This window comes from Actinia tenebrosa, unplaced genomic scaffold (assembly GCF_029948245.1).
Source record: "Actinia tenebrosa isolate PJP-AT-01 unplaced genomic scaffold, QUT_ActTen_1.0 PGA_scaffold13__45_contigs__length_12533684, whole genome shotgun sequence".
NCBI classification, from domain to species: domain Eukaryota; kingdom Metazoa; phylum Cnidaria; class Anthozoa; order Actiniaria; family Actiniidae; genus Actinia; species Actinia tenebrosa.
In genome coordinates, this window is record NW_028292573.1 from 9,094,207 (window position 1) to 9,122,155 (window position 27,949).

Below are 27,949 nucleotides of genomic sequence, written 5' to 3' on the forward strand. Positions count from 1 at the left end.
TTAATTGTTCTAACGTTTTGTTGTGTTTACATAGACATATGAAGACAGGTCTCGAACTCTGTGTAAAAGATCGCCAACCATTTGGTTTTACACATCAGCTCGACTTCTCGCAAACGTAACATACCAACATTCTTCGTGGTACTTACTTAGAGACTTGTGCCACTTACCTTCTTTGATGAGTGTACATCCATTTCTGTCACATTCTTTCGTGTTATAAATAGTAGAGTAGTTTTAAGAATAATAACGACAATAAGTATGAAAACTCACTCTCTTTCTCCATGCCTGGAGACTGAACACAGGCAGCCTAAGTAATAAATTAGCGGTGTGTGTACGATATCATTTGCAGTAAAAATGTATGGGACTAAAAAAAATGTAACTTTGCCTCCAAAATCCCTTCAGCGCCATAGCTCAGAGATCCTCCTCAGATCTCAAATGTAACTTTTCGAAATCCTCAATATTGAGCGATACACTTTTTATGGCCCCAAGACCTTGATCCCCACTTCCACGCACCCGAAAATTCTGAATTAAAATAGGGTGATCCTCATAAGATGTATATAAATCTGACGAAACACCAGAACTACCATTGTTCGCTTAGAGGATTATGCAAAATATTTCAAATGACCTGCTTATTGGGCAATAAAACATAGGCAAAAATAAATAAAAATAAATTATTGAACTCACCCCCATCTGGTGGTACTGGGATCCCTGTGTTGGTACCAGGCTCCCTGGACTCGCTTTCTTGCTGGAGTTGTTCAGATCACATTCAAACATTCCAAAACTGTTGACGCGAGCATTGATGGAGAAGCAATTCATGATCCATACACATTTATCCCAGCACAACTCGACAAATTGCGTGGTCATGGTTGTTATCACGTGGTCTTTGAATTCCATATCTCGGTCTTTGACAAAGCTGTACGTTTCACATGCGTGAACGATGCAAATGTGCATCAGCAATAATATCACTCCCTGCATGACTTGCTTTTGATGATATGAACTAAAGAAATTTTAGTATTGGGTTAAAATGATTTTTCATGCTACAAATGCAAGGCAAATTAGAAATTTATCAGAGTTTACACTCGGTGATTATGATGTTCAATATAGTATATTGAGGCCAATGTTAAACTTTAGTATAGTCTTTGACGATATAAAAATGCTTTTTGCTAATATTTGTCTTAATTGTGTCCCAAATATGAAGAGAGCAGATGTTTTCTGTGCATTCGCGATTTTTTCTTTTGAAAGTCTTAGCGGGATACCTGTGGTGTGTACACGGACGCAGGGACATGACGCATTCAAACCATGAAAAATCAACTCTATGGTTTTTTTTTTTTAAAGTATGGTGTTCCGCTCAGGCGGGCCTTCAGGCTGAGAAATAGAATATTAACGCAATAATCTTCGTTCACACATATTCTTTTACATATATATTTATGTGATATATCGACTTGAAAAACATAATTATAAACTGTTATCGTCCTGTTTAGTTATCGTGCAGGAGAAGAACCAAAGTTGATAAAGCGATGCAAATCCGCAATAGATCTAGAGCGAGAACTTTCTTTTATGTCGGATCAAGAATAATGTCTTGAAAACAGGACAAATAGTCGATTGTACTGCAACTGAATTTGAACCTAACAAACATTTTATAATACTATTTCTTACGAACTTGCGTTTGTAAATGTAATCAAATATTGGTTCTTTTATCTCGGCAGCAATACATTCAATTAGCTAGAGTTTCTTTTGAAAAACTCGACAACAATACTCAAAGACAAGCAGGTGAAATAGTTTGTTTTCTCATCTCCATCTACACACAAAATTAGTCAAACATCTCATTATTGTAAGTTCATAAAAATGGCAAGATAGTGATTTTCCCCCCTAATTTCCTTTGTCTTCTTGTAAAAAAGATTGATTTGAAAAATCGAATTGAATTGACAGGAACTCGATGCCAACATGAAGCTTTTATTAAAATAACACAACACCGACAACAGTTATTTTCACTTGATTCACTAGCTGCACCGACACTGGTGGATAAAATACTGAAATCTTCATCAGGCTGTATTTTAATTTATTTTTTACTTTATTTCTTACTTTTCCTTTAACGTTGACATTTGAAATGTTTGTCTAATTATTTTGTGTGTGGAAGAGACACCTTTCCTTAACAGATATGCTAATTAGTATATCTTCCCATCTACGAATTCTGGACGTTTAATATGTTTATTTGTTAAAGTGGCTGACTACTTTGGTGAATGAAAAATAGAAAATAAAAACCTGAAATTTAATGCTGATTAAAAAAATGCAAAGAAAAATGTGGTGTCCCGAGCTTGTTCAGTTTTGAGATAATCATTCCGGAGATCTAGTAATCAAACGAAGCATTGAAAACCCAATAGAGCCCGTAGTCTTATAAAAGTTTTCCAAACAGTTTTACCTTTTCTTTTCTTTTCTTCGGTGAAGACTTCAGATAAATGTCCAAAAAACTAGTCAGCGGTTCTTGAAGAGGCACCGATGATGGCTGAAGATTCTGTCTTATCCACTAACAAACAACGAAGACAAAATAAGGCATTTTAGAACACCTATGGTTTTTTCAAAATTTCTTAATTAATTATTAACTATCGAAAGCAGCCATTTGACATCACGTTGTTTTTAGATATTGCTTAATATTGTTTTGCTAAACTGAAAATAACTTTGGAATAAAATCAAAACACTTTGAAGAGATTTTTCTATGAAGAAATGTTCTGGCCTAAGTAACAAATCGACGGTGCCAAATACTTGTCATATGAATTTTATCGACCCATTTCTCCACAATCTCTCTACTTTTCAGAATCATTTGTAATACAAAAAGATATATTTTGAAGTACAAATGAAATGTTTTGATTACAAAATTTAAAGATCTCTATTTTGACCTACGATCACTCATGAAAAGTTATTTTCAGATTAAGGAAGCAAGGTCGCCGAGAATACCGCACGTAGGTGTTCAACAAACACTTTATACAATACATGAATAAACACCGATTTAAATTTTTGTAGTGATGGAAAACAAGATATGTCACTTGAGATAAGATTTGAAAAATACTAAATATATATCTCTCAACTGAACTCCGTCTCTGAAGGTCCCGTGTTAATTTCGAACGCGTATAATAGCGCAGCGCAGCCGTGACGTCATAAAAACGAAGACAAAGGCGAAATTCGGACAAACAAACTTACAAGTTTACTTTCAGCAGATAATTTTCACAGCCGATCGCAGTTGATCTTAGTTTACATGGGTTATTATTGTAACTTTAAGTAAAAATAATAAAATCGGTTCGTATAATCCTCGTAGCGGTTAAACAGAATGCAATGTTTGTCCGAATCTTTAAGCTATTTTTAGAATCAGCGCGCTGCGCTATTAGAGGCTAAACATTATCTTTGCCCCCTAACAATGAGTTGACATTCAACCTAATAACAACACCACGTCGTGTTCAAACTGCCGTCAAAACAAACGTGCAAAATGTTCCCGTTAAACACTCAGCCGCCTATACGTTCTATTTAAAAATGTCATATATTCTAATTAAGTCATGTGTAAATCTTGAACCAAAGAAGACAAGTGAATGAAAACCACTTTATATATATATATAGCATTACACCTGTCCTTAGGAACGGTACATTGGCTCCCGGTCTCTGAGCTAATTACCTTCAAGATCCTGCTGTTGACATACAAGTGACTTAACGACCTTTGCACCTCATTAGAGAGTTTTAGATTTACATTCACGGCAAACGTGAAACGTCAGTTGACCAGTAAAAACTTCTTTTAAATTACTGAAAAAGAATCGCAAAAAAGTCCAAGTAGTAGAAAAACAAAAGAGTATTTGCGCTTGGTGAGAAGGTTTGTAAAAGGTAAAGTAAAGTAAAGGAAAACTATGAAAACGTGGTCACGTTTGCCGTTTGCGGGGAGAAAAAAAAGTCAATCTAAAACTCTCTATTACCTCTCTGATCTCCTCAAGTCGTATCAGCCCAAACGTATCCTACGTTCCTCCTCTAAATTTCTGCTTGTGACTCCAAAACCAAAGACATCAACGTTTGCAAAAAGAACCTTCGCTTTGGCTGCACCAGCACTCTGGAACAATCTCCCTGATGCAATTAAGTACTCAAGTTCAGTTCCAGAGTTAAAATCTGTACAAAAACACTACCTGTGATTTAGTTTTGGTAAGATTCTATTTTGTTGTCGGGTTTTTCATTGGTTCCTATGTAATGGCATCATCACTCAAATGGTCCAATGCATTCGCCATTTTGGATTTCAGCGAAGTCGAGCAAAGAATGTTTAGCAGTTATTCTCCGAAGGCCAAGTAAATATTCTCCATATTGACTGAGCCCGAGGCGAATAATTGTTTTAGCATATACCATGACTTGTGTACAGAGTAACTTATTTCTATATACAATAATTCAATAAAAATAAACAAAAAGAAAAGAAAGAAGAAAGCGGCAAGAATCTTTGTGTCCGTTAGGAAAGTATCACTCCCCCACTTCCCCTTCGTGACATATTACAGCATTTCATTCCAATGATGCTGATGTGTTATCATTCTATAGCATTTGCTTTTCTATTATCAAGTCATGCAACTATTTGAATCAAGATAAATTGGATTCAATCACAGAACATGCAAAAACTTTTTATTACCCTAAGCTAAATGACAATGAACATTCCCTTACAGCCAATGACTTTCTAAAAAGTATACAAATCACACATTCAATTTACAAAATCAAGAAAACTTGACACATATATTGGTTTTCCTTCTCTTGAATACTGGTATATTTCCCTTCAAATGCCCCAAATGTTACCTCATTTTTCTTTCATTTGCTTTTCCCTGTAATGCCTGATCATGCAACATCAATTACATATATCAGTTAAAATGGTAGCTGGTCCCATATAGAGCTATTACCAGAACCACAATTCTCATCACGTTGGTACCAATCCATAAAACAGACCCCAGATAATCCAGTTACATTATTTGTAACAACTTTATACACAGGATGAGGAGTTCATACCAAAGGTCCAATAGAGATTTCTGGTACCCAAAGTAGTCACACCAACTTGATTCCAATCAACAAATAGACATTGCCATGGTACTTTGCGGGGTAAGCAGAAAAAGATATCCACGGCCCTCACCTATACGTCATCGCAAATTTAAGAATAATACTAAAAAGACTGATGAGCCGATACTGAAAATACTTCTTGATATTTAAATATAAAATGAAACAACTAGAAATAAAGATAGAATCTTGACAAAAATAAAAAGCAAATTTTAAACAATTCTTCACGAATTTATTTTTATATATATATTTTAACACCAAACCTTTTGATTTCCGAAATTTTAAAATTAACTCAGAAAATACTGATAATCAATATTTTACAGATAAAAGCAGAAATGTGGAACGTTGACTAAATAACATTTTGAGGCGTTTTTTGAATGGTCACCCACCAAAGCCGCAAAGTATAATGGATGAGTGAGAAGAGAAGAGAAGAGAAGAGAAGAGAAGAGAAGAGAAGAGAATAAACAAACACCCAAGTACGACCAATGAAAGGTGATTTCGCTTCTCTCGGTCAGAACGAAATAGCCAATCACCGAACAATTGTTCGTAGCTCAATATTTCCTAGTTCCAGGTTTTCAGCTCAATAAACAACTTTTACTCGAAAATGAAGAAAATAATACTTACACCCGGAAAGATTCGCCATATATCTTTTAGAAAGAGTGTTAATAGTTGTTGGTGGTGTAAGATATTTCATTAAAAAAACATACTTTGAATTTTTTGCTGCGACAAACAATGCATTGCGAGCACAGATTCCAAATCAACTGGAATGACGTTGATGCAAAAGATCTCTATATCACGGATTTCGCTAAAGCCCATATAAATAAGGTGTGGTGGAATTGATTCTATTTACACTTTATTATGTTATAGTAGTTTGTTGATGTATATTAAATATACCCGTAGCATGGAGTTCAATTTGGAGGACAAAACAAAATAATTTTACTCCCCTGAGAATTGGAAACCGATTGTTTTGCCCTCCAAATTCCGTTGCATTTCCAAGTGCTGCAAGGGGCCTATACGTTATCACATCTTTACACTCTATCTTTACACAACTAAATAAATAGGTCATATAGCATGTACAAATAAATAATTTCACATTATAGTACCGACTTTTCTAATGATCACTCGATTATTAGTTTGTTAGAATTCAGCAATGTTTGACATCTCTTAAATTGGAACGTTACCTGTTTAGGACCGAACTACCACTGGACTGTTTAAACGTGCCATGTGTTCCAGTGTTCTGATTGAACAAGCATTTTCTAGTAGATACCACGACCTTTATTTACAAGTCTAGACCTTATTCGCGTTAAACCAATCAGAACGCACAGAGCATCTGGTTCTTTACAATCACTATTATCAGACCAAGGAACAAACTAAGTTAGTGTACTTTAACTGTGCAAGTATGTCTATTATATCGCTGTATATACACAGGGTGTTACCGGCCACTGAGGAGGTCTGGAAAGTCTCTTAAGATTTTACTGTGTAACCAAGCCGTTAAACATGCAGGGTGGTTACCAAGTCATCTATATTGCTGTATACACATGGGGTGTTACCGCTGAGGGGGTCTGGGAGGTCACTTTAGATTTTACTCCGTAACCAAGCCGCTATACATGCGGGGTGGTTACCAAATCATCTATATCGCTGTTTACACATGGAGTGTTACCGCTGAGGGGGTCTGGGAGGTCGCTTTAGATTTGATTGTGTCTTTGAAGCAACATTAGGTTTGTTGGACTGCCAGTAGACCTTGTTTATAGCCACTCCATCTACAGATATTGACAGGGTTTTGGAGGGAATCTTGATGAATTCTTTGCTTCCACTACTGTACCTATAGATACAGGAAAGAGAGAGAGAGCGAGAGAGAAGACTCAAATAATTGAATAATTGCGTTGACTTTAGCAAGTGTAAGAATTGCGTATCTTTATGCACTCACTTGTACACACATTCAACCATCTTGGAAGTGATGACTTTGGGTCCTATTCCATATATCTTATATGACTGAAACAGAAAACAAAAAAGAAATGATGATATAAGAAAAAAATTTAGGAGTAATGGGAAGAGACGAGCCGAAAAGAGAAGATACAAGAAGTGTAGAGAAAAGGAATGGAAGGGAAGAGAAGAGGAGGGAAAAGAAAGGAGGAGAAAAGAGAAGAGAAAAGGATCTCTACCTGTTCGTTTTCTGGGTTATGCATGTACAATCCGCGGAATTTTAACCCGTCCTTGAACAGAACCATGAAATTAAAACCTTGAGACTCGGCTATCGCCTGTCGATTTAACATAAAACCATCAACAAAACTAACAACGAAAAAAGACAGACATCGAGAGGGTCATGAAAAAAATTTATATTAAAACAAATTTTACAACCATCGTTTCTTGTAAGGGGGTCTTCTGTTCTTCTGTGAGGTTTGTTCCACACGCACTAACACTATATTTATTATTTACGACACAACTCTCAACTCACATGTTAATTTTGACGGAGGGGGTATTATCCCGGGAAAACCCTCCGTGGCAAGGGATAGAACAACACATTAAATCCAGTCTCGAGACTCGACCCGCGACCCCTGCCGAACAATAAAAGCGGTAAAATATAGAGCTGTAGCAGAACATACCACACATAAGAGCTTACCAATCTAAACTATATAGTAATTACCTGTAGACATCGTTCTTTGCTTTCATTATTTACTGTTCCAGACAGACAGACATGAGATATAGCATTTATAATCAGCTTACGGTTGGATTTCCCACTGGGTTTGACGTAACATTGAGGACCTGTCAATCAAAGTATGACGTCAGTTTCAATACACTTCTTTAACATGGGCACTATCAGACCAGGTATCTGGTGTCTATCTCTTGAGAATAAAATTCTTTGTTAAATGGCTGTCTATTTCAGACCACGTGTCATTCCCTACAGTATTATTTCTTTGTTTAACGGTTTCACACGAGAAGAAAAGAGAATGACACGTGTTCTGAAATGTATAAATCGAGGTAAACAGGTATATTCCAAATCACGAACTCGAAGTTTCCAACACATCATTTCTTACCGCTAAAATCAGCAAAAGTTGAATGTTCTTCAGGCTGGTTGGAACCAAGGATTGGTTTGTGGCCGTTTTCGCGCGGTTGTCTCGTGCTTGGTTGCTTCAAGCGCTGGTGACTCTCACTTCGTCGTTCATCTTCGTCTAATCGCTTCTGAATCTCTATGTCTCGCTGTTTTTGCTCGCGTCTGCGACAAAATTAAAGAAAGATAATTTGAACAGGCATTCAGGAGCACCTGTCATCAGCACCAGTCATCAGCAAGTTAGAGCAAGTTGATTTTTTTTCTTATCAAAAATCTCGCTCGTCATAGGACCGACCGGCATCGACCGCTTATATTGTATGCACCAAATTGAAAATCAGTAAACAATCAAAGCTGAGACCCAAGGGGGTTGTGTGTCAACAGATAGTGGGGCTAATATTATGCATTGTAATGGCTGAACATTTGTTGAAACAGAACCGTTTTGTCGTTAATATTGTTATAATTTATTCGGATTTTTTCTTTTGGCAATTCCGGTCAGCGGAGTCGCGCGGAAGAATAAGACGTATCAGTAAAAAACGTTTGGAGAGACGTAAGTCAGAAGAAACCATGTGCGAATAATATAATTTGTTGTTATATTTTCTACGTTTTATTTCTACTTCCCGACTTCTATTCATTACAAAAAAGGCCCAGTAATGTAAGTAAGGATTTTCTCTAGATATTTGGTTGTAATTTCTCTGTATTTATTGTAGTTTTATAACCTTTATTTACCTTTGCTTTGTAGTTTTCAAACCGTGTAACCGTGTAATTTCTTGTCGAACCGTTTCATTTGTCGATTAAACTACGAACGCGTGTTCAAAATACTGGGTTTAATGACTTCGTTTGAACTTAGTGTACCCTAACGCCTGATAAGTGCGTTACATGCATATTGCAGTTATGCAGCTCTCAAACATCGATTCAAGTTAACAAAGTATTTTGTCACCTTTATGCATGTGTCTGCCAAACACTCTTCAAATGTCCACGTTTTTTCAATTTGGTGTGCTACTTACTGTCTTTTCTTCTCGTTTTCCAATTCCCTTTTAGCTTTTTCTTCCTCCATTTTCTTTTGTCGATTTCTTAAGAACCTGTCTCTCTTCTTCTTCTGCTCTGGAGTCAGTCCCTCCTAAAGTGAATATATCCCTGGTTACCATGGTTATCAGCATAACAATAATAATTATAACAACAACAATGATGATGATGAAAGTGCAGAACACCATCACGAGACTTATCGTCCGTTCCTAGACCTCTGACAGTATAACACCTATTCTCAAGAACCTGCGTTGGCTCCCTGTCTCACAATGAATTATTTTCAAGGTCTTTCTTCTGACCTTCGACTGCCTTCACGACCTTGCTCCTAATTATTTCTCTGGCCTCCTCAAGTTGTACCAGCCTGGCCGTTCCCTGCGGTCTTCTTCAAAATTTCTTCTTCATACTCCAAAACAGATGCTTTGCTCTAGCTGCACCTGTACTTTGGAATAATCTACCTGATGCCGGTTAAGTACCTCATCTCTGTTCCTGCCTTTAAATCTGCAGTCAAAACTTTCCTGTTTAACAGGAGTTTATAGCTATATTCTTTATTTACTTATTGTGACCTGCTGCCTGTTTGCTTCTTATGTTAGATATGTTTTCAAGAAGTCTATATTACTATTATCATCATCATCATCATCATCGTCATCGTCATCGTCATTTGCATTTCAAGATTACAAAATTTCAGAACAAAAATAAGTACCTACCTCTTTCATTTTTTCAGGGTCATCGTCACCGATGAACATTGAGAAGGCTTTCTTAGATGAAGGATCTTCGTCTTCATAGATACCATTGTCATCTTGCGGCTGGACATCCTGATCACTATCACCAACTGATGACTGGGAAACCAAACCAGGTACAGAGGGAGGTACTGTGGGGCTGCTGACCTCCCAGCATTTTCGCGATGGGGACTTTGACGGTCCATTGTTTTGGGGGTGCTGCTGCGAAGGAGTGGTGGCTTGAGGGGGGTATTCGGAAAGACGAAATTCACGTGTTTCATATTCTTGATCTTGATCAACTGGAAGATTTGGTTTGGCAGTTGAATCAGCTTGGTAACCTTGCATCTGCATGTTTCCATGGTAACCGGTTCCGTTTGCTGACTGTGGTCTTCCTTCGTTATTAGTAGGAAATTGGAAACCAGCAGCTGAAATAGGAGACTGGTAACCAGTTCGAGAATTAATAGGAGACTGGGAGCCAGGGTGAGTAGATATACGAGGGTGGTAACCAGTTTGTGATGACGTTGGTTGCGGGTAATTCGCTTGCGAATACATAGGAGACTGATAAGTAGGCGAAGCAGCAGAAGGGGAATGGCATCCAGGACGATGAGGAGATGCCTGGTTATACCCATGGCCAAACGAGGGTGGTATGTAGTACCCAGGGTCACGCGGCGATTGATAACCTTCAACAGTCGGAGAATGGTACCCTGAGTTTGGCTTAGACTGGATGGGGTGATTTGTGACGGGCGACATACATTCTAAAGGTGTTGATATCCCGATGGGTGGGGTTGGCTGGCCAGAACTGGTTGGTCCATTGTAGTCAGTAACCCGTGGTGGATGAGTAATGACCCTCAAAGGTTCTTTGATACGCATGGAGCCCTAGAAAACAACCATGAGATCGTTATTAACATGGAATAAGGAAACACTGCAACATATAACTTTTGTTTTCAATAGAATTTTATTGTTTCGTATCGGTATCTTTATAAAAGGTCTTGGATTCTAAGGACCATATATTAAAGACCCGGTTTCACAATACCTGGAAAAGGTCTTATGTAATGCGATCTACGTACCTCTTTTCCAGGTCTAACCGGTCCAGGTTCATTATTACTTCCTTGCGCTCGACCAATCGAATACCAAAATAATGTCTCTCCCAATTTTCTTCTTTCATCCTCCCACTGTTCGTGGTTACGCCGCTTTTCAGCTTCGATCTGACGTCGTTTCTCGTCGAAGTGAAGCCGAAGGAAAGTCAAATGTTTGGCTGTCGCTGTGTCTTCTTCTCCTTCCTTGTTCTGGGTCTCTTCTATCTCACCTATGAGAATTATTTACTTGGTGTAATTTTACCCGCAGGCTAGTACCTTAGAGGTACATTGCACCAATTTCAAACTTCCTTAAAAATCCCCACCCTAGCTTACAATGCCTAACTCTTCCCATGAGTATAAATGTGTTGAGTAGATTGTGAGAGCACGCTGATAAAATACTGGTGGTAAACCTGCATTGTATTTCAACCTGTATGGGGTGTTTTGAAACTTCTAGCACGCGGTTATGCTTAAGGAAGAATGGACTTAACCTCCCAGCATTTGCTTAAGACTTTGCTTTCTCATTTCCCCAATACACCAGTTTCGCATTCAATGTATACCGCTGTTTTTGAAGGCCAGACTCATCACCACAGCTTAGCCTCGTTTATAGGAAAAAAATTCACAGATACCATTAAGAATTTTAAAACATTGGTAAGCTGTTCAAGCTGCACATTCTTTGCATTACACTTGACTTGCGAGGCTAAGCCTAAGTTTCTTAAGTGATAAAACACAACGGTATTTAGCGAATAAGAAAAGAGACAAATATCTTTACCTTTTTCATTAAGCATGACTTGCCCTCCACACCCACTTAACCCTGCTGTCAACCAGCTAATTCGAGGAGCAGGACTTGCACTGTCACTGGACCCCGACTTAGTGCGACGACGAGGACTAGCCAAAACTCCATCCTCATTTTTCAGCTGGCAAAGAAAAAGAAAGCAGTTACATACACGTGCTCCACTCGTAGATACAAAGTTAGGGACCTTTTTTTAACACCTTGGACAATTATTCACATGTCTCTATCATTGCAAGCTCGCCATTCGTCTCGCTTCGATGCAAAGGCACGGCTTCCTTTCAAGATGGCGCAGGGAACTGTGAAGGGACTATTCGCGACGAAATACGACATTATGAAAGAATGAATGAAGAAGCGAGTGAACGATCGAATGACCGGCCGACCGACAAAATGATATCTATTTATTCATTTACCTTATTTTCGCCAGGGAATCCGTTATGCAACACAGACATCAATGCTTCAGCTGACTGAGACCAACTTGTGCTGTTTGTAGTACCAATACTATATGGGACATTTTCCTTTCCACCTATGACCGCTGGCTCATTTTGAGATGTCTGAGGGCTCATTTTGCCTTGTTTTTGTTCTTCTTTCGTCTGTTTAGTATCATAATCAAACACTTTTTCTTCGGGTCCTTTTCTAAATGTTTTGGATCTTAGTATAGTGGATCCCGGCGACCGAGGAGACATGCTTTCGGAACTAGTACTCATTTCTTTCAGTTCTCCTGTATCAAGATCGACCGTAAAGGCCTGGGATTTACGGTCTGGGGTGCCAAGACGGATTTCGGAGTCACGTGGTTGATGTTTGCCGTTTTGAGCCCTAGGGGACTGGGTTCTTGCCGTTTCACCGGTTTGTGTTCTGTGACTTTGAGGTACAGTTTGAAATGTGTTTTCCTGTATTTGATTTACTCTTGGGCTAAAGTTAGTTTCTGGTATTGAACCACGATAGGTGTCAACTACTTCTTGATGACTTCTTGGTCTATATTCTTGGGTTCTGTATGTCGGTGAACCATTTTGAAGAAACATAACGGGGGAATGCTGGTGTGGATCAGTCTGCGCATGTCCGGGAATAGGGTACTGCTGACTCGTAGGAATTCTATAATTTTGCTCATTCTCGTTTCGAGGAGATGAAGAATACTGGAGCTCCCCTTGCTGACCAATATCCATTGTCGATGTAATTTGGGATGTATGATAAGGTGTTGTGTTGTGATTGGTTGGTGCGTGTTGTTCGTAGTGGTACCCAGGGCTTGGCTGTCGTTGTATGACGGGAGGTCCTGGGTGCTTACGAAATGTGCCAAACTGTCCTGGACTTGAATGTCTTTTATGTGGCTGTCCTGGGCTTGAATATTCATTATCCATTCTCTGATCATGAACAGCATCCCTTTGGTATCCCTTTGGTGTTTGGTGGGAATACGTATCTTTGATGTAAGTGCCATATTGATCACTATAAATTGGTCTAGACTCTAAACCTTGATCTGCGCTACTGTACATAATGTACGCTGAGTTTCCACTTGCTTCCGCTCCTGCAGAGCTAGCATAAGAGTGCCTGAAGTCTGTTCCTTGGCTACCGATGAATGAATTTCTCACATCAGCAGCACCTGGGTTACTAACGAACGAATTTCGAATACTTTCTGAAGGGGTAGGTACGAAGGAGTTTCTATCACTCATATTCTGCGTAACAAACGAGTTTCTTGGGTCTGTATTCATGGTACTAACGAAGGACGTCCTTGAGTCTCGCGGCGAATTCCTGATGTAAGTTCCAGTGTTGGATACGAAAGATGTTCTCGAGGGATCTTGGTTTTGAGAGGCACGTACATGACTTGAATCTATTTCATCACTAAGCTGCTCTTGATTGGTTAATCGGTTTGATACTTCAGCCACGAACTGTTCCTGATAACTGCTGTGTTGATTCATCGGTCGATTATCAGGAAGCCCAACGCTGCCACCATAACCAACGTCTACATAAGACTGCCGAACGTTATTAGGAACCATAGCTTTGTGACTACCATGAGTTAGCCTTTCCTGAGCATACGCACTGGAGCCTCGGAATAATTCTGAAGAATTACGGTCAAAAATAACAACATCCTCTGATGGTCTCGGAGAGAACTGTCTCGCATCTTCGTGACTTTGAAAGCGTGGGTCCTCATGCGATATAGCGTGCGACCCGATAGGACTTTTACTCTGTGAATCAATGTTACACAACTGGTGAGGTATTTGACCATCGTACCCTTGTTCTACTAAATGGGAACTCGAAATAGATACCCTGTCGTGTATAGGGGTATTTAGGTTCTCTGCCAGCGGTTCAGGCACAGACACACTTCGTGTTGTAGTTCTATAAGCCGCGTTTAAGGTCAACTCGCTTACTCGTTCATTCCCTATGACTGGTATCCCAGCAGCCTTCGCGGCATCAACCGACATTTTGTCCACTGTGTAGCTACCACGCGTCAGTGCCTCCAGTGATTTATTTCTGGGTGACATATCTTCTTTACTGCGCATGAGCGATTCAGAGCGTGGTGTCTGAGATACCGATGGCTCAATACCTTCAGCTCCAAGCGCCTCTTTCATTCTCTCCTGGCGTTCCTGTTTATTCTTGGCTGCGACAGCATTTTTGTAAGCCTTTTTATCGATGGTATTAGCAGGTGAGGTCATGAAGAAGGCAGGCATGAAAGGCGCAACCTCTAGCGGTGAGCACGGACTACTGGGTGTGGTCGAGGGAGTGGAGGCACGTGTATCTGGTAATGATAATATTGGTTCTGACGATTCATTAATAGGCGATAATAGTTCTTCTGATACATCACCATTGGGGTCCAAACTAGATTGTTGTCTAGTATTTTCATTGTCTACCCTTTTGTTCCCATAATGCATTGTTGACTGATGCTGTTCGCTACTTCCTTGTCTGTCTATGTTTCTAATCTTATCTTCTGACAGTCTTTGGAGAACCTCAAGTCTAAATCGATTCATATCATCGCTGCTTACACTCGCATTCAACACGTCTTCTTCAGAGACATCTCGATCTTTAGCCGCAGTATTCTTACTGAAGTCTTTACTTCGTTGGGCAAGCACCATGGCTTCCATTTCTTCAAACTCCTTTAGTTCTCGTTCAGACATCGAACTTGTGCAACTTTGAGAATTTCCTTATAAAAATAAAAACAAACGCATTTATGCGTAATCGTTTTGGCTTCTTCCCATCAAAGGGACAGCAATCTAAACTACTGATTGACAGAGGTATATAGCTCTTCTAAGAGAAGTCTTGTCGAGGTATGAGAAGTTCTAGTACTAGGACATTTACATTAACAGGTCACCTAGCCCTACCCCCTAGCCTACCCCCTTTGGGCATTTATATTAACGAAGAGTCACATGACCCTAGCCTACTCCCCTTTGGCAAAATAAACTGCAGGACCCGGTTGTACGAAGAGTGGATAGCGCTATCCGACGGATAAACCTCATCCAGCGGATAAATTTATTGTCAATTCAACTGATATGTATGTTGATTGCCGGTACCTTGGAAATAGCCATCTTTTCTAGTAGGTACAGAGGATGGTTTGTTGGTAATGGTAAGGCTATCAGTAGATTTAACACTATCTTGAGATCCACGATCCTCATTGTACTTGATGGAGGCCTGCAACCCGGGTTTGTCTCTCACTCTTTCGTATGCCTGGGATGATGTCAGGTGTTGGTTGGGTCTGAAATAAAAAAATGAAGTGGGTTAGTTAATGTAGAAAGTGAGGAAAGGGAAGGAAATGAGTGGTATCACAGGGAGCCTAATCGACATTAGAATTAAAGGCGTGTCTATATACTGTGATATAAACACGAAGGAAGCTATTAGCTGAGTGTTTCTTTAACTTCTCGAGTGCTCTACAGCTACCAGAGTGTTTATATCACAGTATATAGACACAAGTGGACGTTTTATATTGCTTTTATGAAATTTTTTGAATGATTTTTGCGCGAGCGTGTCTAACAATGCAGAACAATCTATCTTTTAATTTATAATTTCCGTATGTTCGTTGGTCACAAAGGGTAGTGCTGCAGGAATCTCTGCTTTACTTACTATAACTACTAACCTGAAATCCAATGAAATCCTCTGACTTCGCTTCATATCAAGATTAGTATCAGATGAGCTGGTTCCTTCTTGCCATGCGTGGAATGATCGCCTCGGTTCCATGCCGGTCTTATCGAGACCCGTGAGGGACTGGGACCGCTGGAGATCAGCCACGTGAATGTCTATAACAAGTTTATGCATAGAGAACATGTTTAATGCATTGTAAAGAATTCTACGATATGAGCATACATGGGCAGCAGAGCGGTATTAAAAAGGGTGGGAAGGATGGTATGGAGGTGCTTTCACGGACGAAGGCCTCCCGCCCCAAGCTCTACATATCCGTCACCTGTGGCCACAGGCTTATCTGGCTCTTCATTTGTGTGCTTAGTACAAATATGACATATAACTAAATCTAACACTATGAAGAAATTATGACGAAAAAATATCAAAAGTATATTAAATATATATTATATATTAATCAATTAATTAATCATTAATTAATCTGTAATTAATATAATTAGCTTTTATGACGATTATTTCAAGCAAATTATGCGTTAAAAAAGGTAATGAAATCTAATGGTTTTATAACAGTTACAAGGTTGAGAAGTTATGGATATGTTGAAACGGAGTCTTTGTAGTTAATATCGTTTTGTGATGTCATAGTAGGCATTATCAAATATACGAAAATTTACTGGGGTAGTAAAATATCCTGAATAAAACATAATTATCTTACTCAGGGTTTATAGAAAGGTTATTGCAAATTTGTTTTCTCATAGTAATCAGTGTTTTGATTTTAAAATGATGACAAATAAACCCAAATGCCTACTATGACATCACACTCATAAGCATACTGGAAGTATAAACCTTGATATCTCCAAGATGCATCACTCCAACCATATAAAAAATATTTTACCATTAGACTATTCACTTCATGTAGAATCAATGCTGAAAATATTGAGTTAGGGGTCATAGGCACTTTAAAATATCTGACTGAATCTCAAAGCAAGGGATGATGATCAATAAGCCCTCATTATGTATAGTTATGGGTTACGGTGGTAGAGTGACTTAGAGTGGTATGGAAGTAATGCATTAGACTTATTAATTTTTAAAATCTCTAATAGATTTATAATATTAGGAATGGGTGAACGAGGCAGCGTGGTGGATCACAGGTCGGCACATACCTCTCAGGAACTTTTGCAAGGGAGAAATGAGATCTGGAATAATATTAAATACGGCTTTATAAATAACTATCAATATAAATATAACTATTACTAATACCATCCTAAAGAATAGATACCATAGGGTTAAAGGATAAATACCATCCTATAAAAACTTGGTATTATGAACTGGAATAATGCACATGAATCATATTGTATATATATATATACACACACATAGGCTGATATAAAAGAATACCGTGCCCGATCACTATAGGAAAACATTTAACGTAATATTAAAGAATAAAATGTAAATTTGACATTTTCTTTGCTAATATAAGGCAAGAGGGAGGTGTGAGAATATGTTGTTAATGAAAAATGGAATAAACTGTGATCGAAAAATCTACCATTCATCTACCAAGAGTATGCAAATAGTCTTTTAAGGCAACTAAGAGATAATTCATTATTTTCTTTTATTCAAATCGATGTGATAAGATGATCAAAATTAAAATGAAGTCATGCAATACTCATTCGAAAAGTAACTTAAATATTCAAGTGTTTAGTGTCACGAAACGCCTTCAAAAATGACGCGCCTCGTCAAAGAGAACCTAGAAACAGTAACATCGATTTTGCTGACAAAGGTTAGGGTTAGGGTGAAAATGTTGTAAAGAAACCAAACGTGGTCAGGGAAAATAAATAACCTGCATGAATTAATATTTTTTTATTATTTATGTAAAAATATACCTTATATACCTATAATATCATAGCAAAGAGTACAGCCTAAAGAATACCATAAAGACAAATAAAATCATAGTTAACTATGGTAAAATATAGCAAAAATGGATTCACGATAAACATATTAAACACAACAGCCACTCATACGTTTTATCCACGACTGAATTTGATCTCCAAAATACGATTATAAATAAGGTTTTGCAAATAAACTTGATCTTGTATCGAATACCATCGCCGTAGAAAAGAGAAGAAAAAAATACAATCCGCTGTTGTTTTTTTTTATAGAAGTAAAAAAATCGTAAGAAAACGTTTTGATATTTTGTCGAGATACTCCAATATGAGATCTTGTTTTACGCCGAAAAGTGTGAATAATAGTTTGACTTCCATTGCCGGTGGAGGACGATCACATTCGAAATTATGATCAGAGTACAAGGAAACCAGGTATTCTACCTACCTGACGACCTACGAAGGAAGAATGACGTTCTACTGAAATAGCTTGGTAATTTTCGCTGTTAAAATATCTTCATGTTCGTCGAAAATTCGCGTTTTCTACGGAAATCTTGACTGCCATGTTTCTAGACTGCATAATGTAAATAAGGTTTTTTAAATGGAGTTAAGGTTCTGGGATATTAATTATTCAGTCCGTGTATTCGTCTGGCGTAGGATTGGTTATACTTCTTCATGAATCAAGTCATAGTAAAATAAACTATGCTAATATTGTGGAAAGGAAAAACAACACGACAAGATATCAAAACTAGCTATTTAGAATAGGGATCAGAAGAGAAAAATAATAAAATAATATTATCTAGTAAAATATTAAAATCGGGACTCGATCGTCTCGATGTTTAGCTAAGTAATATTGAAATACAACGCATCCAATCATATCCTTAAGTTTGGAATTTTCTACAGTCCGTCTTAATGACGCTAACTAATTCATTAATTTTCACGAGTCATCTTTTGCTTTTAATATTCAAAGAGGAAGCGACAGTTTTATAGACATGACAGTTAAATTTCAAGTAATTTTTCAAAGCCAAACAATTGTCGGCGAGAAATAGCGAGACAGCATCGATCTGGAGCCTTAGTCCTTATATGGCTTAAATCAAAGAGTAAATCCTTACACAAGAAGATATCTTGCCATGTATAGTAGAGCGCGTACCATAAGCCCGTGAAAAAAATGTAAGGAATTGCACAAATTTGCACAAATTAGTAAGTTCGGTAGACCTCAGTAGACCATAGACCTACAAATCTTTGCACAAATTTGACAATTTTGTTAGTTAACTTTTACAGGGATGCATGGACGTATGCATTCTACTGTATGTGCTCAATAAAACTGCTATCGATCGGTAATTATAATGATTCATTAAGTCCCTCATTTAATAAATGGTGAGTATAAGTTATGATTAAACTACCCAGATGGGCGTGGCTGTCAACCCAGGCGTTGATAATGTTACCCATAATCACTATATTAACAGACTATTATAGCACTTAAACCTGACCTTAGAACAAAAGAAGCAATCGACAATAGATTAAATCAGGTAATTAGGATTAGATTGGTCTTGAGTGTCAAGTCCTGGGTTAGTCTAAATCAATCAAACGTAAAATGTAATTTTGAATATGTTTTAGACGTTTAATCAAGACAATGGCAGATTTAAAAAAATGCAGGTTAAAGGACAAAGATGAAATTGCAATTTAAAAGTTGACTTTTCCGGAAAAAGGAAAAAAACGGAGAGCCGGTAGAACCAAGGAGAACTCTACTTACAGGATTTCGTAGGGATCGAAACCATGAATAAAGCAAAGAGAAGCGGCGCATTGACAGCGAGCTGGCACCATCTAGCCGTGCTCTCCAGATATTAGATCTACATTATATTCTATATTCTAAGAATACCATGCAAGATATATAATAATTATCAGTCTATCAAACCTTAAAGAGGACATCATAAGCCTGAAAATAGAGTTCCCTCAAGTCACAGCAGAATAAGAGCAACGTCGTTGAATAGTTTTATCAGACAAAACAGTCCGCGTATAGGTACAGAGAATGAATCATTTCGGGAGTGCGCATTCAACCGAAAATATGTCAAAACAAATGCAATGAAGTGAGCAATTCGCTGTCCCCAAGGTAATGTGATGTCGAAGACCCGTTCACATATATTTGAATATGGCTGAAAAAATGACTTATTCCGTTTTCAAAAACGGGAAAGGCATTAGTGGGATATACAATGGGAAAGGCATAAGTAGAAAAAGTAGTACATTTGTGTTTGGTGCTTCAACCCTCACCCCACCCCTCTAAGTCAACTAAGTGACCAACCTGTTGTGTCCTTTTCTTCCATTTCCCAGTCCTCCAGTGCAAGGGTTCTTGGTTTCTGTTTAGCTCGCTTGTTTAGTCTTGGTTCTGGTTTGGGTGGTATACGAGGGCTGCCCCCTACTCGATCTGGTGCGCTGTATTTGCTCGAAGCAAGGACTGGCTTACGCATGATGCTGTTGAAAGGATCCTCTTCATCCACCCCTCCCTTTTCCTCTACCTTTTCTTCTCCATCGTCTGTAAAATCTAACTGAAGCGAATAGCTTCTATTTTGTTTAGATTTTGATTTTTCGCTAGTCTTGTCATCAAATGTTCTCCTCGGAGTTTTATTTTGTTCTTGATTATTTTGCTCAGAGGCAGTCGACGTTGATGATCTTTGCTTGTTCTTCTCTTTAGTAAAATCCATCAGCTTCTTCCCTACAGCAGGACAACGCGTAGCAATGATTTCAGATGCTAACATCGGAGCGCTAGAGCTTCGATGGTTTTCCGAGTTCTCTTTCACGGCTTCTTTGATCCCAGCATCATTTTTTTCTGAATAGTCAGTGCAACTTCTACTCCGAAGCTTAATGTCTTTCACTTCTCGATCTTCTTCAACTTCGCATTTGTAAAATATTTCAGACAGTAAAGCAATCAAGTTGGGCTTCATTGCCTGAGAGCTGTACATGAGATCCTCAACTTGTAAAGACAATGCTGATGTACAAATATGTTGGCTACACAGGGATCGAAACAGTTCGATATTTCCTACTATCTTTTCCTGGGAAATGTCTTCTCCAAAATGAATGTCTGAAAATATAAATAGAACGTATAAGTGAAATCATTGGTGGTTTGTAAGCTAAATTTACTCTAAGTGATCATGTTACAAAGGCAGCACCTTCTTCTCAGATATTCAAGATAATCAGTATTGTATCAGCAAGGGGTGTCAACAACGACCTCGAGTACAACAGCACCATGTTTATCTTGGAGAGCGAGTTAAAAGTTTCAAGTTGTAAACAAGCAATTACTTCAATTGCTAGAGAATGGTCCAGGAATAAAGGGGCAAGTTGTTGCGTAATAACCTGCTGTATAGCAAATCGCAGAGCGACATAATTACCTTTATGACAACAAGTGAATATGAAGGAACTTAAAACCGATGTAAAAAGTTATATCTGTTCTATTCATTATTTATTCATTTTCATTTGAAGATTTGCCAAAAGGCAGGTAATTTAAAAAATAACACTAAGTTTCCTACGTGGTAAATCACCCAATTGTCTGACGTTTCGGACAATTGTTCGTCATCAGAGCGTTTCCTTTATTACCCATTAGAAGACTAGAAAGCAGGGAGAAGTCGTTTAGTCAGACCCAACGAAGTCAAAGAAGAAACATGCATTAAACTTGTCATCGCTTATCACCACAGCAACTACAGCAGTGGCGCAGCTCAACGGGGTCGAACTGAAAGCATGTGAAGGCGCCTCTGGCAGCCGCTATACAGTCCATGTATGACCCCGGAGCACAGCTCTAACCAGTTTGAAGTTAGGGTTGATTTGAGAGGAGGGAGGAAAAACTGGTGGACTGGAAAACCCCTTGGAGTCAGAAAGAGAACCAACCAACTCAGCTCACATGGGGTGACTGGGATTCGAACCCCGGACCTATCAGAGTTGAGAGGCGAGCGTTTTACCACCACGCAATCCTGACTCCCCTATGCATTGAAAGGAAAGATCTTTGATTAAGGCCACAGTTCTGAATGAGTAATAGACATTTCTACTAAATATTTTCATGTAATTTTATGGAATCCATGACCAAAAGAAGGACACAGTTAGTAGTCCATACCATCAATGTTGATATCTCCTGGATAGTAGAATGATATTAGTCCCAGTAAGCACTGCCCATCACTAATTCCCTTCAGCAGGTCATCGATGACAGGAAATAATTGCTGTATTTTAGGCTGTAGCTGATCACGTCTGAATCGAAATCTCTTGGCTTTGTCTTGGTCACGTAGGAGATCCTCAGCACGGAGTTTTTGTTTCTTTATTTCGTTGTCATTGAGAGTTGAGCACACTTTGTTGATCCAGAGTAAAAGGGAATCTTCCAAGTCAAATGGCAGTTCTTTGGATGCGTTAAAGGGAGCGAATTTCCTAAAAAATATAGATATCAAAAATAATTATATATTATAGGGCATCATCAAAAATAAAGTACGGATTGGATTCTAATTTACTACCATTATCACTGAAGTGCAACCCACAAAGTTCTATGTCGTGTATGCCGACTATCATTTCAATGACCATCAATCAAATAACTGAATAGCCTGCATAGCGGCCCTCTGGTAGGGAATTTTGGGCGAGAGGAGAAGGGAGAGGGAGAGGGGACTGGGGAGGGGTAAAGGGAAGGGGAGGGGGACTCTTCCCCAGTCCCCCTTCCCTTTCCTTTCCCCTCCCCAGTCCCCTCTCCCTCTCCCTTCTCCTCTCGCCCAAAGAGGGTGGCTACGCAGGCTAATAATTGAAATAAAATAGCAATATCTTAAGGGAGTTTAGACTGAATTAAAGATTTTAGAGGATTAGAAAATTAAAATCTTTGAATATGCAGTCCAAAATCTGCCTTGATGTACTGCTTTTTTAAATTTTAGTTCATCGATTGACGGTCGCTGAACTGTTAGCTGGCGAAAGAGACATTGAACTTCGTGGCTTGCACTTTAAGCAATAAAAGTAGTAATAGGCAGAAAATCCATTTAGCTTAGACAATAGCAGCAGTTTTCCCAGTGGAATTGAAATCTTGTCCCACAAACAACTAGAATGTTACCTTTTTTCAAGATAACTGTGAGGAGTAGAAATATTTGTTTTGGATTTTTTTATGGTATGGTATGTTTTTTTGCAATCAAAGTTTCAGATCGTAAGAAATCCAAGCCAAACGTTTGAGCTTGTGGGACAAAGGTAAGAGGAGTCAGGGTTGGGAGGGATGGATGAGTGGATGAGTGGATGGGTGATGCAGGAAATGGAACAAATGGATAATGGAAAATAAAAAATGGAAGGATTGGTGAATCAAAACAGAAAATCCAGTGAGTATATAAATGAGTGAGTAAATGAAAAAAGTAAAAGGAAGAACAAGAGTTCTTTAAAAAAAGCCAAAATGTACTTACAAAGGCAAGCTTGATCAATGGAACCCTACTCCAAAATGCTCATTGACCAGCTTAACGTTACTCACCTGACAGCTTGCACGACCTGTGGTATGGTAACAACCTTGGAAGAGTAAGCAGCCATCAAAGCATCCATCAGGGCCATATGAGTTGACTAGAATAAAATATGAATTGAATAAAAACAGGCGGCAATCACATAACAGGAATGTCAAGGGATAGTGATATTGAAGTTGAAAGTTACATATATCGAGATTTAATTTTTTACCAAATTATTCTGAATCAAATTATAAGATATAATAGGTGCTCTGATTGGTTATTTAGCTTCCGCAAGTGGCATCCAAAAATCGAGGATGCACGCTATTGTGATTGAGAAACACTCTCCAAAATCATAATAATCTGGTCATTATGCAATGCTGTTCAATTCTTACATAAACATGAACAAGAGAGCATTGTGTGATGACCCTTATGACATGCTGAACATGAGGCTAAGTAACCCAGGGCTTAAAATGATGGTCGATCAGTCACTGGTCATAATCACCACTCATTATTTTAGCTCAGTCATACCTTGTTTCTGGTTCAACATTACTGTGGTCAAAGTGTCAGACCAGCAAGGCAAAGATTGGACCCAACAAGTTCCAATTTGGGAGGGACATTGTCAGTTGAACTAGCCATTATTTTAAGCCCTGGTAATTAACTCATGTCATACCTTTCTAAATGGTTTTCTTTGCTGTAGAGTAGAATCAGTAACAGCAATGTCTCCTTCTTCTACCACATAGAAACCATGTCGAGACAAGCACTGAATAACAGCCCAATGACCTACTACAGGATCCTTGTTGTTAAAGATACAGTTGCACACCTTACCATAGATCTCATCGTTTGTTAGTAACTCTATTACCTCTGAACGAACAGTTATGCGGTTCTAAGACAAAAAGAAAAGGAAAATTTCATAATAAACCCTTTCACTACTGGGAATTTTTGAGGTTTTTCAGGTGAGTGTTTAAAATTCTGAACCTAAATGTTCTACAAGCCCTAGAAAAGCCATAATTATTTGGAGTTTGAATTGATATTGTTTAGCATTTTATACAAATGAGGGATGTTGTTTACTGGCTGCACGAACTTTCAGTGCAGAAGTGGTTTTTTAGGGAAGCAACAGCAACTTGATCTGGATGTTTTTTTGAAAACCAGAAAATATTAGCTAGCCATTTTTGCCATCTATAGGGAGCCCTCTGAGACAGCTAAACTGTATTTATTTATTTAATTCATTATATATAATATTTAAAAAGGGAGCCCATGTCTGCCCTGCATATCTAAATACTATAATAATTTTATTCACAAAATTGGGGGGAATAGGGATATTTTTTTTAAAATTTGGTATATAGAAAATCCTGGGGTGTAATTGATTGAACTATTAGTGATAGATCACTTACAGAGAAAATGGCTGCCAAAATTGTTTGAATCAATTTTTTTACTGACTAGAAGAGCAAGACGAAAAAATTTAGACCTTGTTTTTATGGTATGTGAGTCAATAGCCCATTTGGCCTTCCGCCTCTCATGGGAGCATAATGATTGATAGACCATTACAGCTTTAATTTGGGTCTAATGGTTAAATATACCCTCCTCCTTCTTAAATGAGTCCCTTCATATTGGAGGACTGAATGAATACTTACTTCTGCATCTCTCTCAATTGGACTAGTAACTTGAGGAGGAATTTCATCCAGTCCACCATCTTCTGTTGCTCTGAACACTAACCAGTAAAGAGAAGCACAGAATTTGGCCTGAAAGTAAATAAAAAAAGTTATTTCTTTGGGTGCAGCCTAGTATCCTAAAATCTTGAACTGCAGTATTGCAACCAGGGATAACAAATTGCTAAACAACAATAAAATTGCTATACAAAATAAAAAGTAAATTATGAGAAATAATAAATAAGTTATTTAACTTGCTAAAGTCAGTCCAGATTGGGAAAACTATGCCTTCTGCATTGAAAATGGGCCGATATTGTTATTCAAGACCTTATTACAGTATGTACAGTTTTTTCCCTATCTGGTCCTCCTGGCCCGAAAAATAATTCTTTCTTGTTTTATGCAAAATAGAATATTTGCTAGCAAATATAATTTTTATATTTATCATGACTTTGGGTTTCCTGTTTAAATACTGGATGATGTAATTAATGTAGTGAAGCATGAGGCGGACACGTGACTGGGGACCCATGGGAATATTTGACCTGACATTCCCATAGCAACCCAGCATCTTGCTTGCGTCATTCTTCTGTAACCTTCACCAAGCGTGGACACACTTCAATTTTCCCTCCGCCTCCCTGGTCACCTGCCCATTTTTGTTTTTCATGAGGAGAGTAAATTATAATGTAGGCGTTATATTTGCCCTCACATTCACAGGGCAGTACTAGAAGTTCCTGTTATCAGGGTTTTTATCAATCCCTAGTAATTTTGCATATTTTGCATGATCAAAGCTCAGCTGTAGGTTAACCCTACAGCCATCTTACACCAACCTTTTGCTTGTTTTATTTGTCTCTGCCCAGTAAACATAGCTCGGATAATGAAGCTTTGATAAGTATTGTTATTTTGTTGTAAGTGTAAAAACATAAATGGATATTTATAAAGGAAATGCAGCTCCATTTGTTATAACCAGCCAGGTCATAAGTGTGCTGAAGTGATGACATCACAAATTGTTTTCAATAAAGATATTTAGGATTTTGGTAACATTATCAGAAACTGCATGTAAAAATATGATATGGTGCAAAATTTCAGAGTGATAGAGCGAAAAAACGGCTGAGATGGTAATTTAATATGAAAATATCCCCATGCATTGTATCTTATTTGAGGCAGGATCTAACATGATTGGATCTAGTCCAAAATAAGACAAAATATATGGGGCTTTTTGGAGCTTAAATACCCAATATCTCCATTTCTAAAGCTCGGAATAGCCTTAAAGTTGGCAGAAATGTAGACAATATATATATATATATATAAATATAAAAAATAATGGTGTGTTCTCTTCAAATATGAACATTTCAAAACTGCAATTGCAAAATTTGTAATTTGATGATGTCACACTCCAGTACTCTATTGACAAGGTATTATTAACCCAGTCATGCAGTGATTTGGCCAAGACATATAACTTATTTATTTATGTTAACATTACTAACAGTATCTTTGTCAATCAACATTCATTAACGTAAGACTCTACAAGAAAATCCAATATTTTAAAATCTGCCAAACACAAAGAAATATGTATAATTATTATGCAAGGTTAGTTTATTTTTGGTTCCCACACTGTCTAGTCGATCTATACGTGTTACCATGGCCATGTTCTAGAAAGGTAACAAATTTACCATATGCATTTTCTTTTAAAATGACATTTTCTAGGACCTGTGATTAAAATTATGAAAGTTACCAACACCTTAGTACGGTATATAATAGAAACAATAAATTTAATTGTCAAACTTTAACAACATAATATAAGCATTGGTTATAGCTAAACTGATTTATAATAGACAAAATGTTTCCATAAATATGATAAGATGAAATTTCTGTGTTCTCAGTAATTCAGAAATATTGGAATTGAATTTATTCACCACTAAGATTGACAAAAAGTTAATTTAAAAGGTTATATCAGGATGACGGCTGAGATGAAAATTCTTCAGAACTCTGATATCATCATTATTTTAGGAGGGGAATTTCCTGCTTTCAGTACCAGAGATGAAAAGTGAAAGGATTTAAGTGATCTGCATATAAACTAAGTATTGTATAATCATAACATTCTTTATATGGGAAATGGAATTGTAAGTATATAAGCTTGAATAAAAGATATTTAAACATTAAATAGATTACAAAATTATAAATAAAAGGATATACAGCTGTATTGATATTAGATATTTAGACAAATATATATGTCAATGGTAAGATATACTGTTTTTTTTTTTAAAGTTAACGGGATTCAAGATGTTTGGTTAAAGATTTTGAATTTAATTTGTGGAAATATTTTTGACCACAAGTTCAAGTGAATTTTCAAACGCAAGTTGAAAAATCAAAAACAGGGAAACCACAGCAAAAGCTGATCCTCTGAGATTTTGTTGATTATTTCGTTTCGAAAGCATGCTGATCCATACGATTAAAGCGAAAAAATGAAGCTAAAGATAACAAAGAGTATTCAAAGTCAACGCTAAAACTACAAAACAAAGACCAACAAATACTGACAAAATAAAACAAAAGATTTACGGGTTTGAACCTTGTACAATTTACTTTAATGCTAAAGAGTCTATAAAATCCAATAACGGAATATAAAGTGATAAAATATGATGGCTTTATGGATATATTTTACAAAGCATCATATATAATTGATGTGTAGACGAAAGGATTCCCAAGACGATAAATACGTTCAACTCTTTGCAGCTTACCTCAAACGGGTCATAGTTTGTCACTGCAGTCACACGTAGAGGAGTTTTATCCACTTTAAGCTCGCTATAAGACTCTCTAGTACTCATAGTTGTCTTGAAGTGTCAGTTAATCAACAGTTTTTTGGTAATATTTAGTCATTTTCAAAGCAAATTCACCGGCAAATTCTTCTTTCCCTGACAACAACTTTCCATGTCGCCTCCATTATTCGCAGAAAAATCCAAACGTTTTGAGTTTTTTCTATGAAATACAAGTCCTCTTTGAAGTCAAAGAGTAGAAGAAGAATCCCTACGAGTCTCCTTGAGCTGTTTCATTGTTTTTGTCAAGGAAAATAGAGAAAAGACATCTGATTGAAATTGTTTTGGTCTGTGTGCCTTGGATTTCGAACATTCAAATTTGCCAGGTCAGTGCCAGAGCGCAAGCGCATATGTACGTTGGCACTGGGGCGGAAAGGACTGTCAACGACCGTACAGCGCGCTGAAATCCTTTTTCTACGTAACCT

The 27,949-nt window shown here is 37.7% G+C and overlaps 1 protein-coding gene across 2 annotated transcripts; it reads right to left on the reverse strand.

Moving 5' to 3' along the window:
* Positions 1-5,888: 5,888 nt before the first annotated feature.
* Positions 5,889-27,899, reverse strand: LOC116302157 (uncharacterized). Of its 2 annotated transcripts, XM_031711378.2 has the most exons (19): positions 27,450-27,899; positions 24,703-24,810; positions 23,742-23,954; positions 23,104-23,189; positions 21,736-22,040; positions 19,936-20,712; positions 16,920-16,952; positions 15,761-15,920; positions 15,201-15,382; positions 12,117-14,833; positions 11,686-11,830; positions 10,908-11,146; positions 9,829-10,716; positions 9,106-9,218; positions 8,088-8,266; positions 7,697-7,815; positions 7,215-7,310; positions 6,980-7,044; positions 5,889-6,874 (listed from the first exon to the last, which is right to left on the reverse strand). In XM_031711378.2, the coding sequence occupies exons 1-19, from the start codon at positions 27,534-27,536 to the stop codon at positions 6,709-6,711; spliced, it is 6,678 nt and encodes a 2,225-aa protein (XP_031567238.1). In that variant the 5' UTR covers positions 27,537-27,899; the 3' UTR covers positions 5,889-6,708. The 2 variants fall into 2 exon arrangements, with proteins under 2 accessions (XP_031567238.1, XP_031567239.1); XM_031711379.2 differs by lacking the exon at positions 16,920-16,952 and having other exon boundaries at positions 27,450-27,898.
* Between the last annotated feature and the right edge of the window lie 50 nt (positions 27,900-27,949).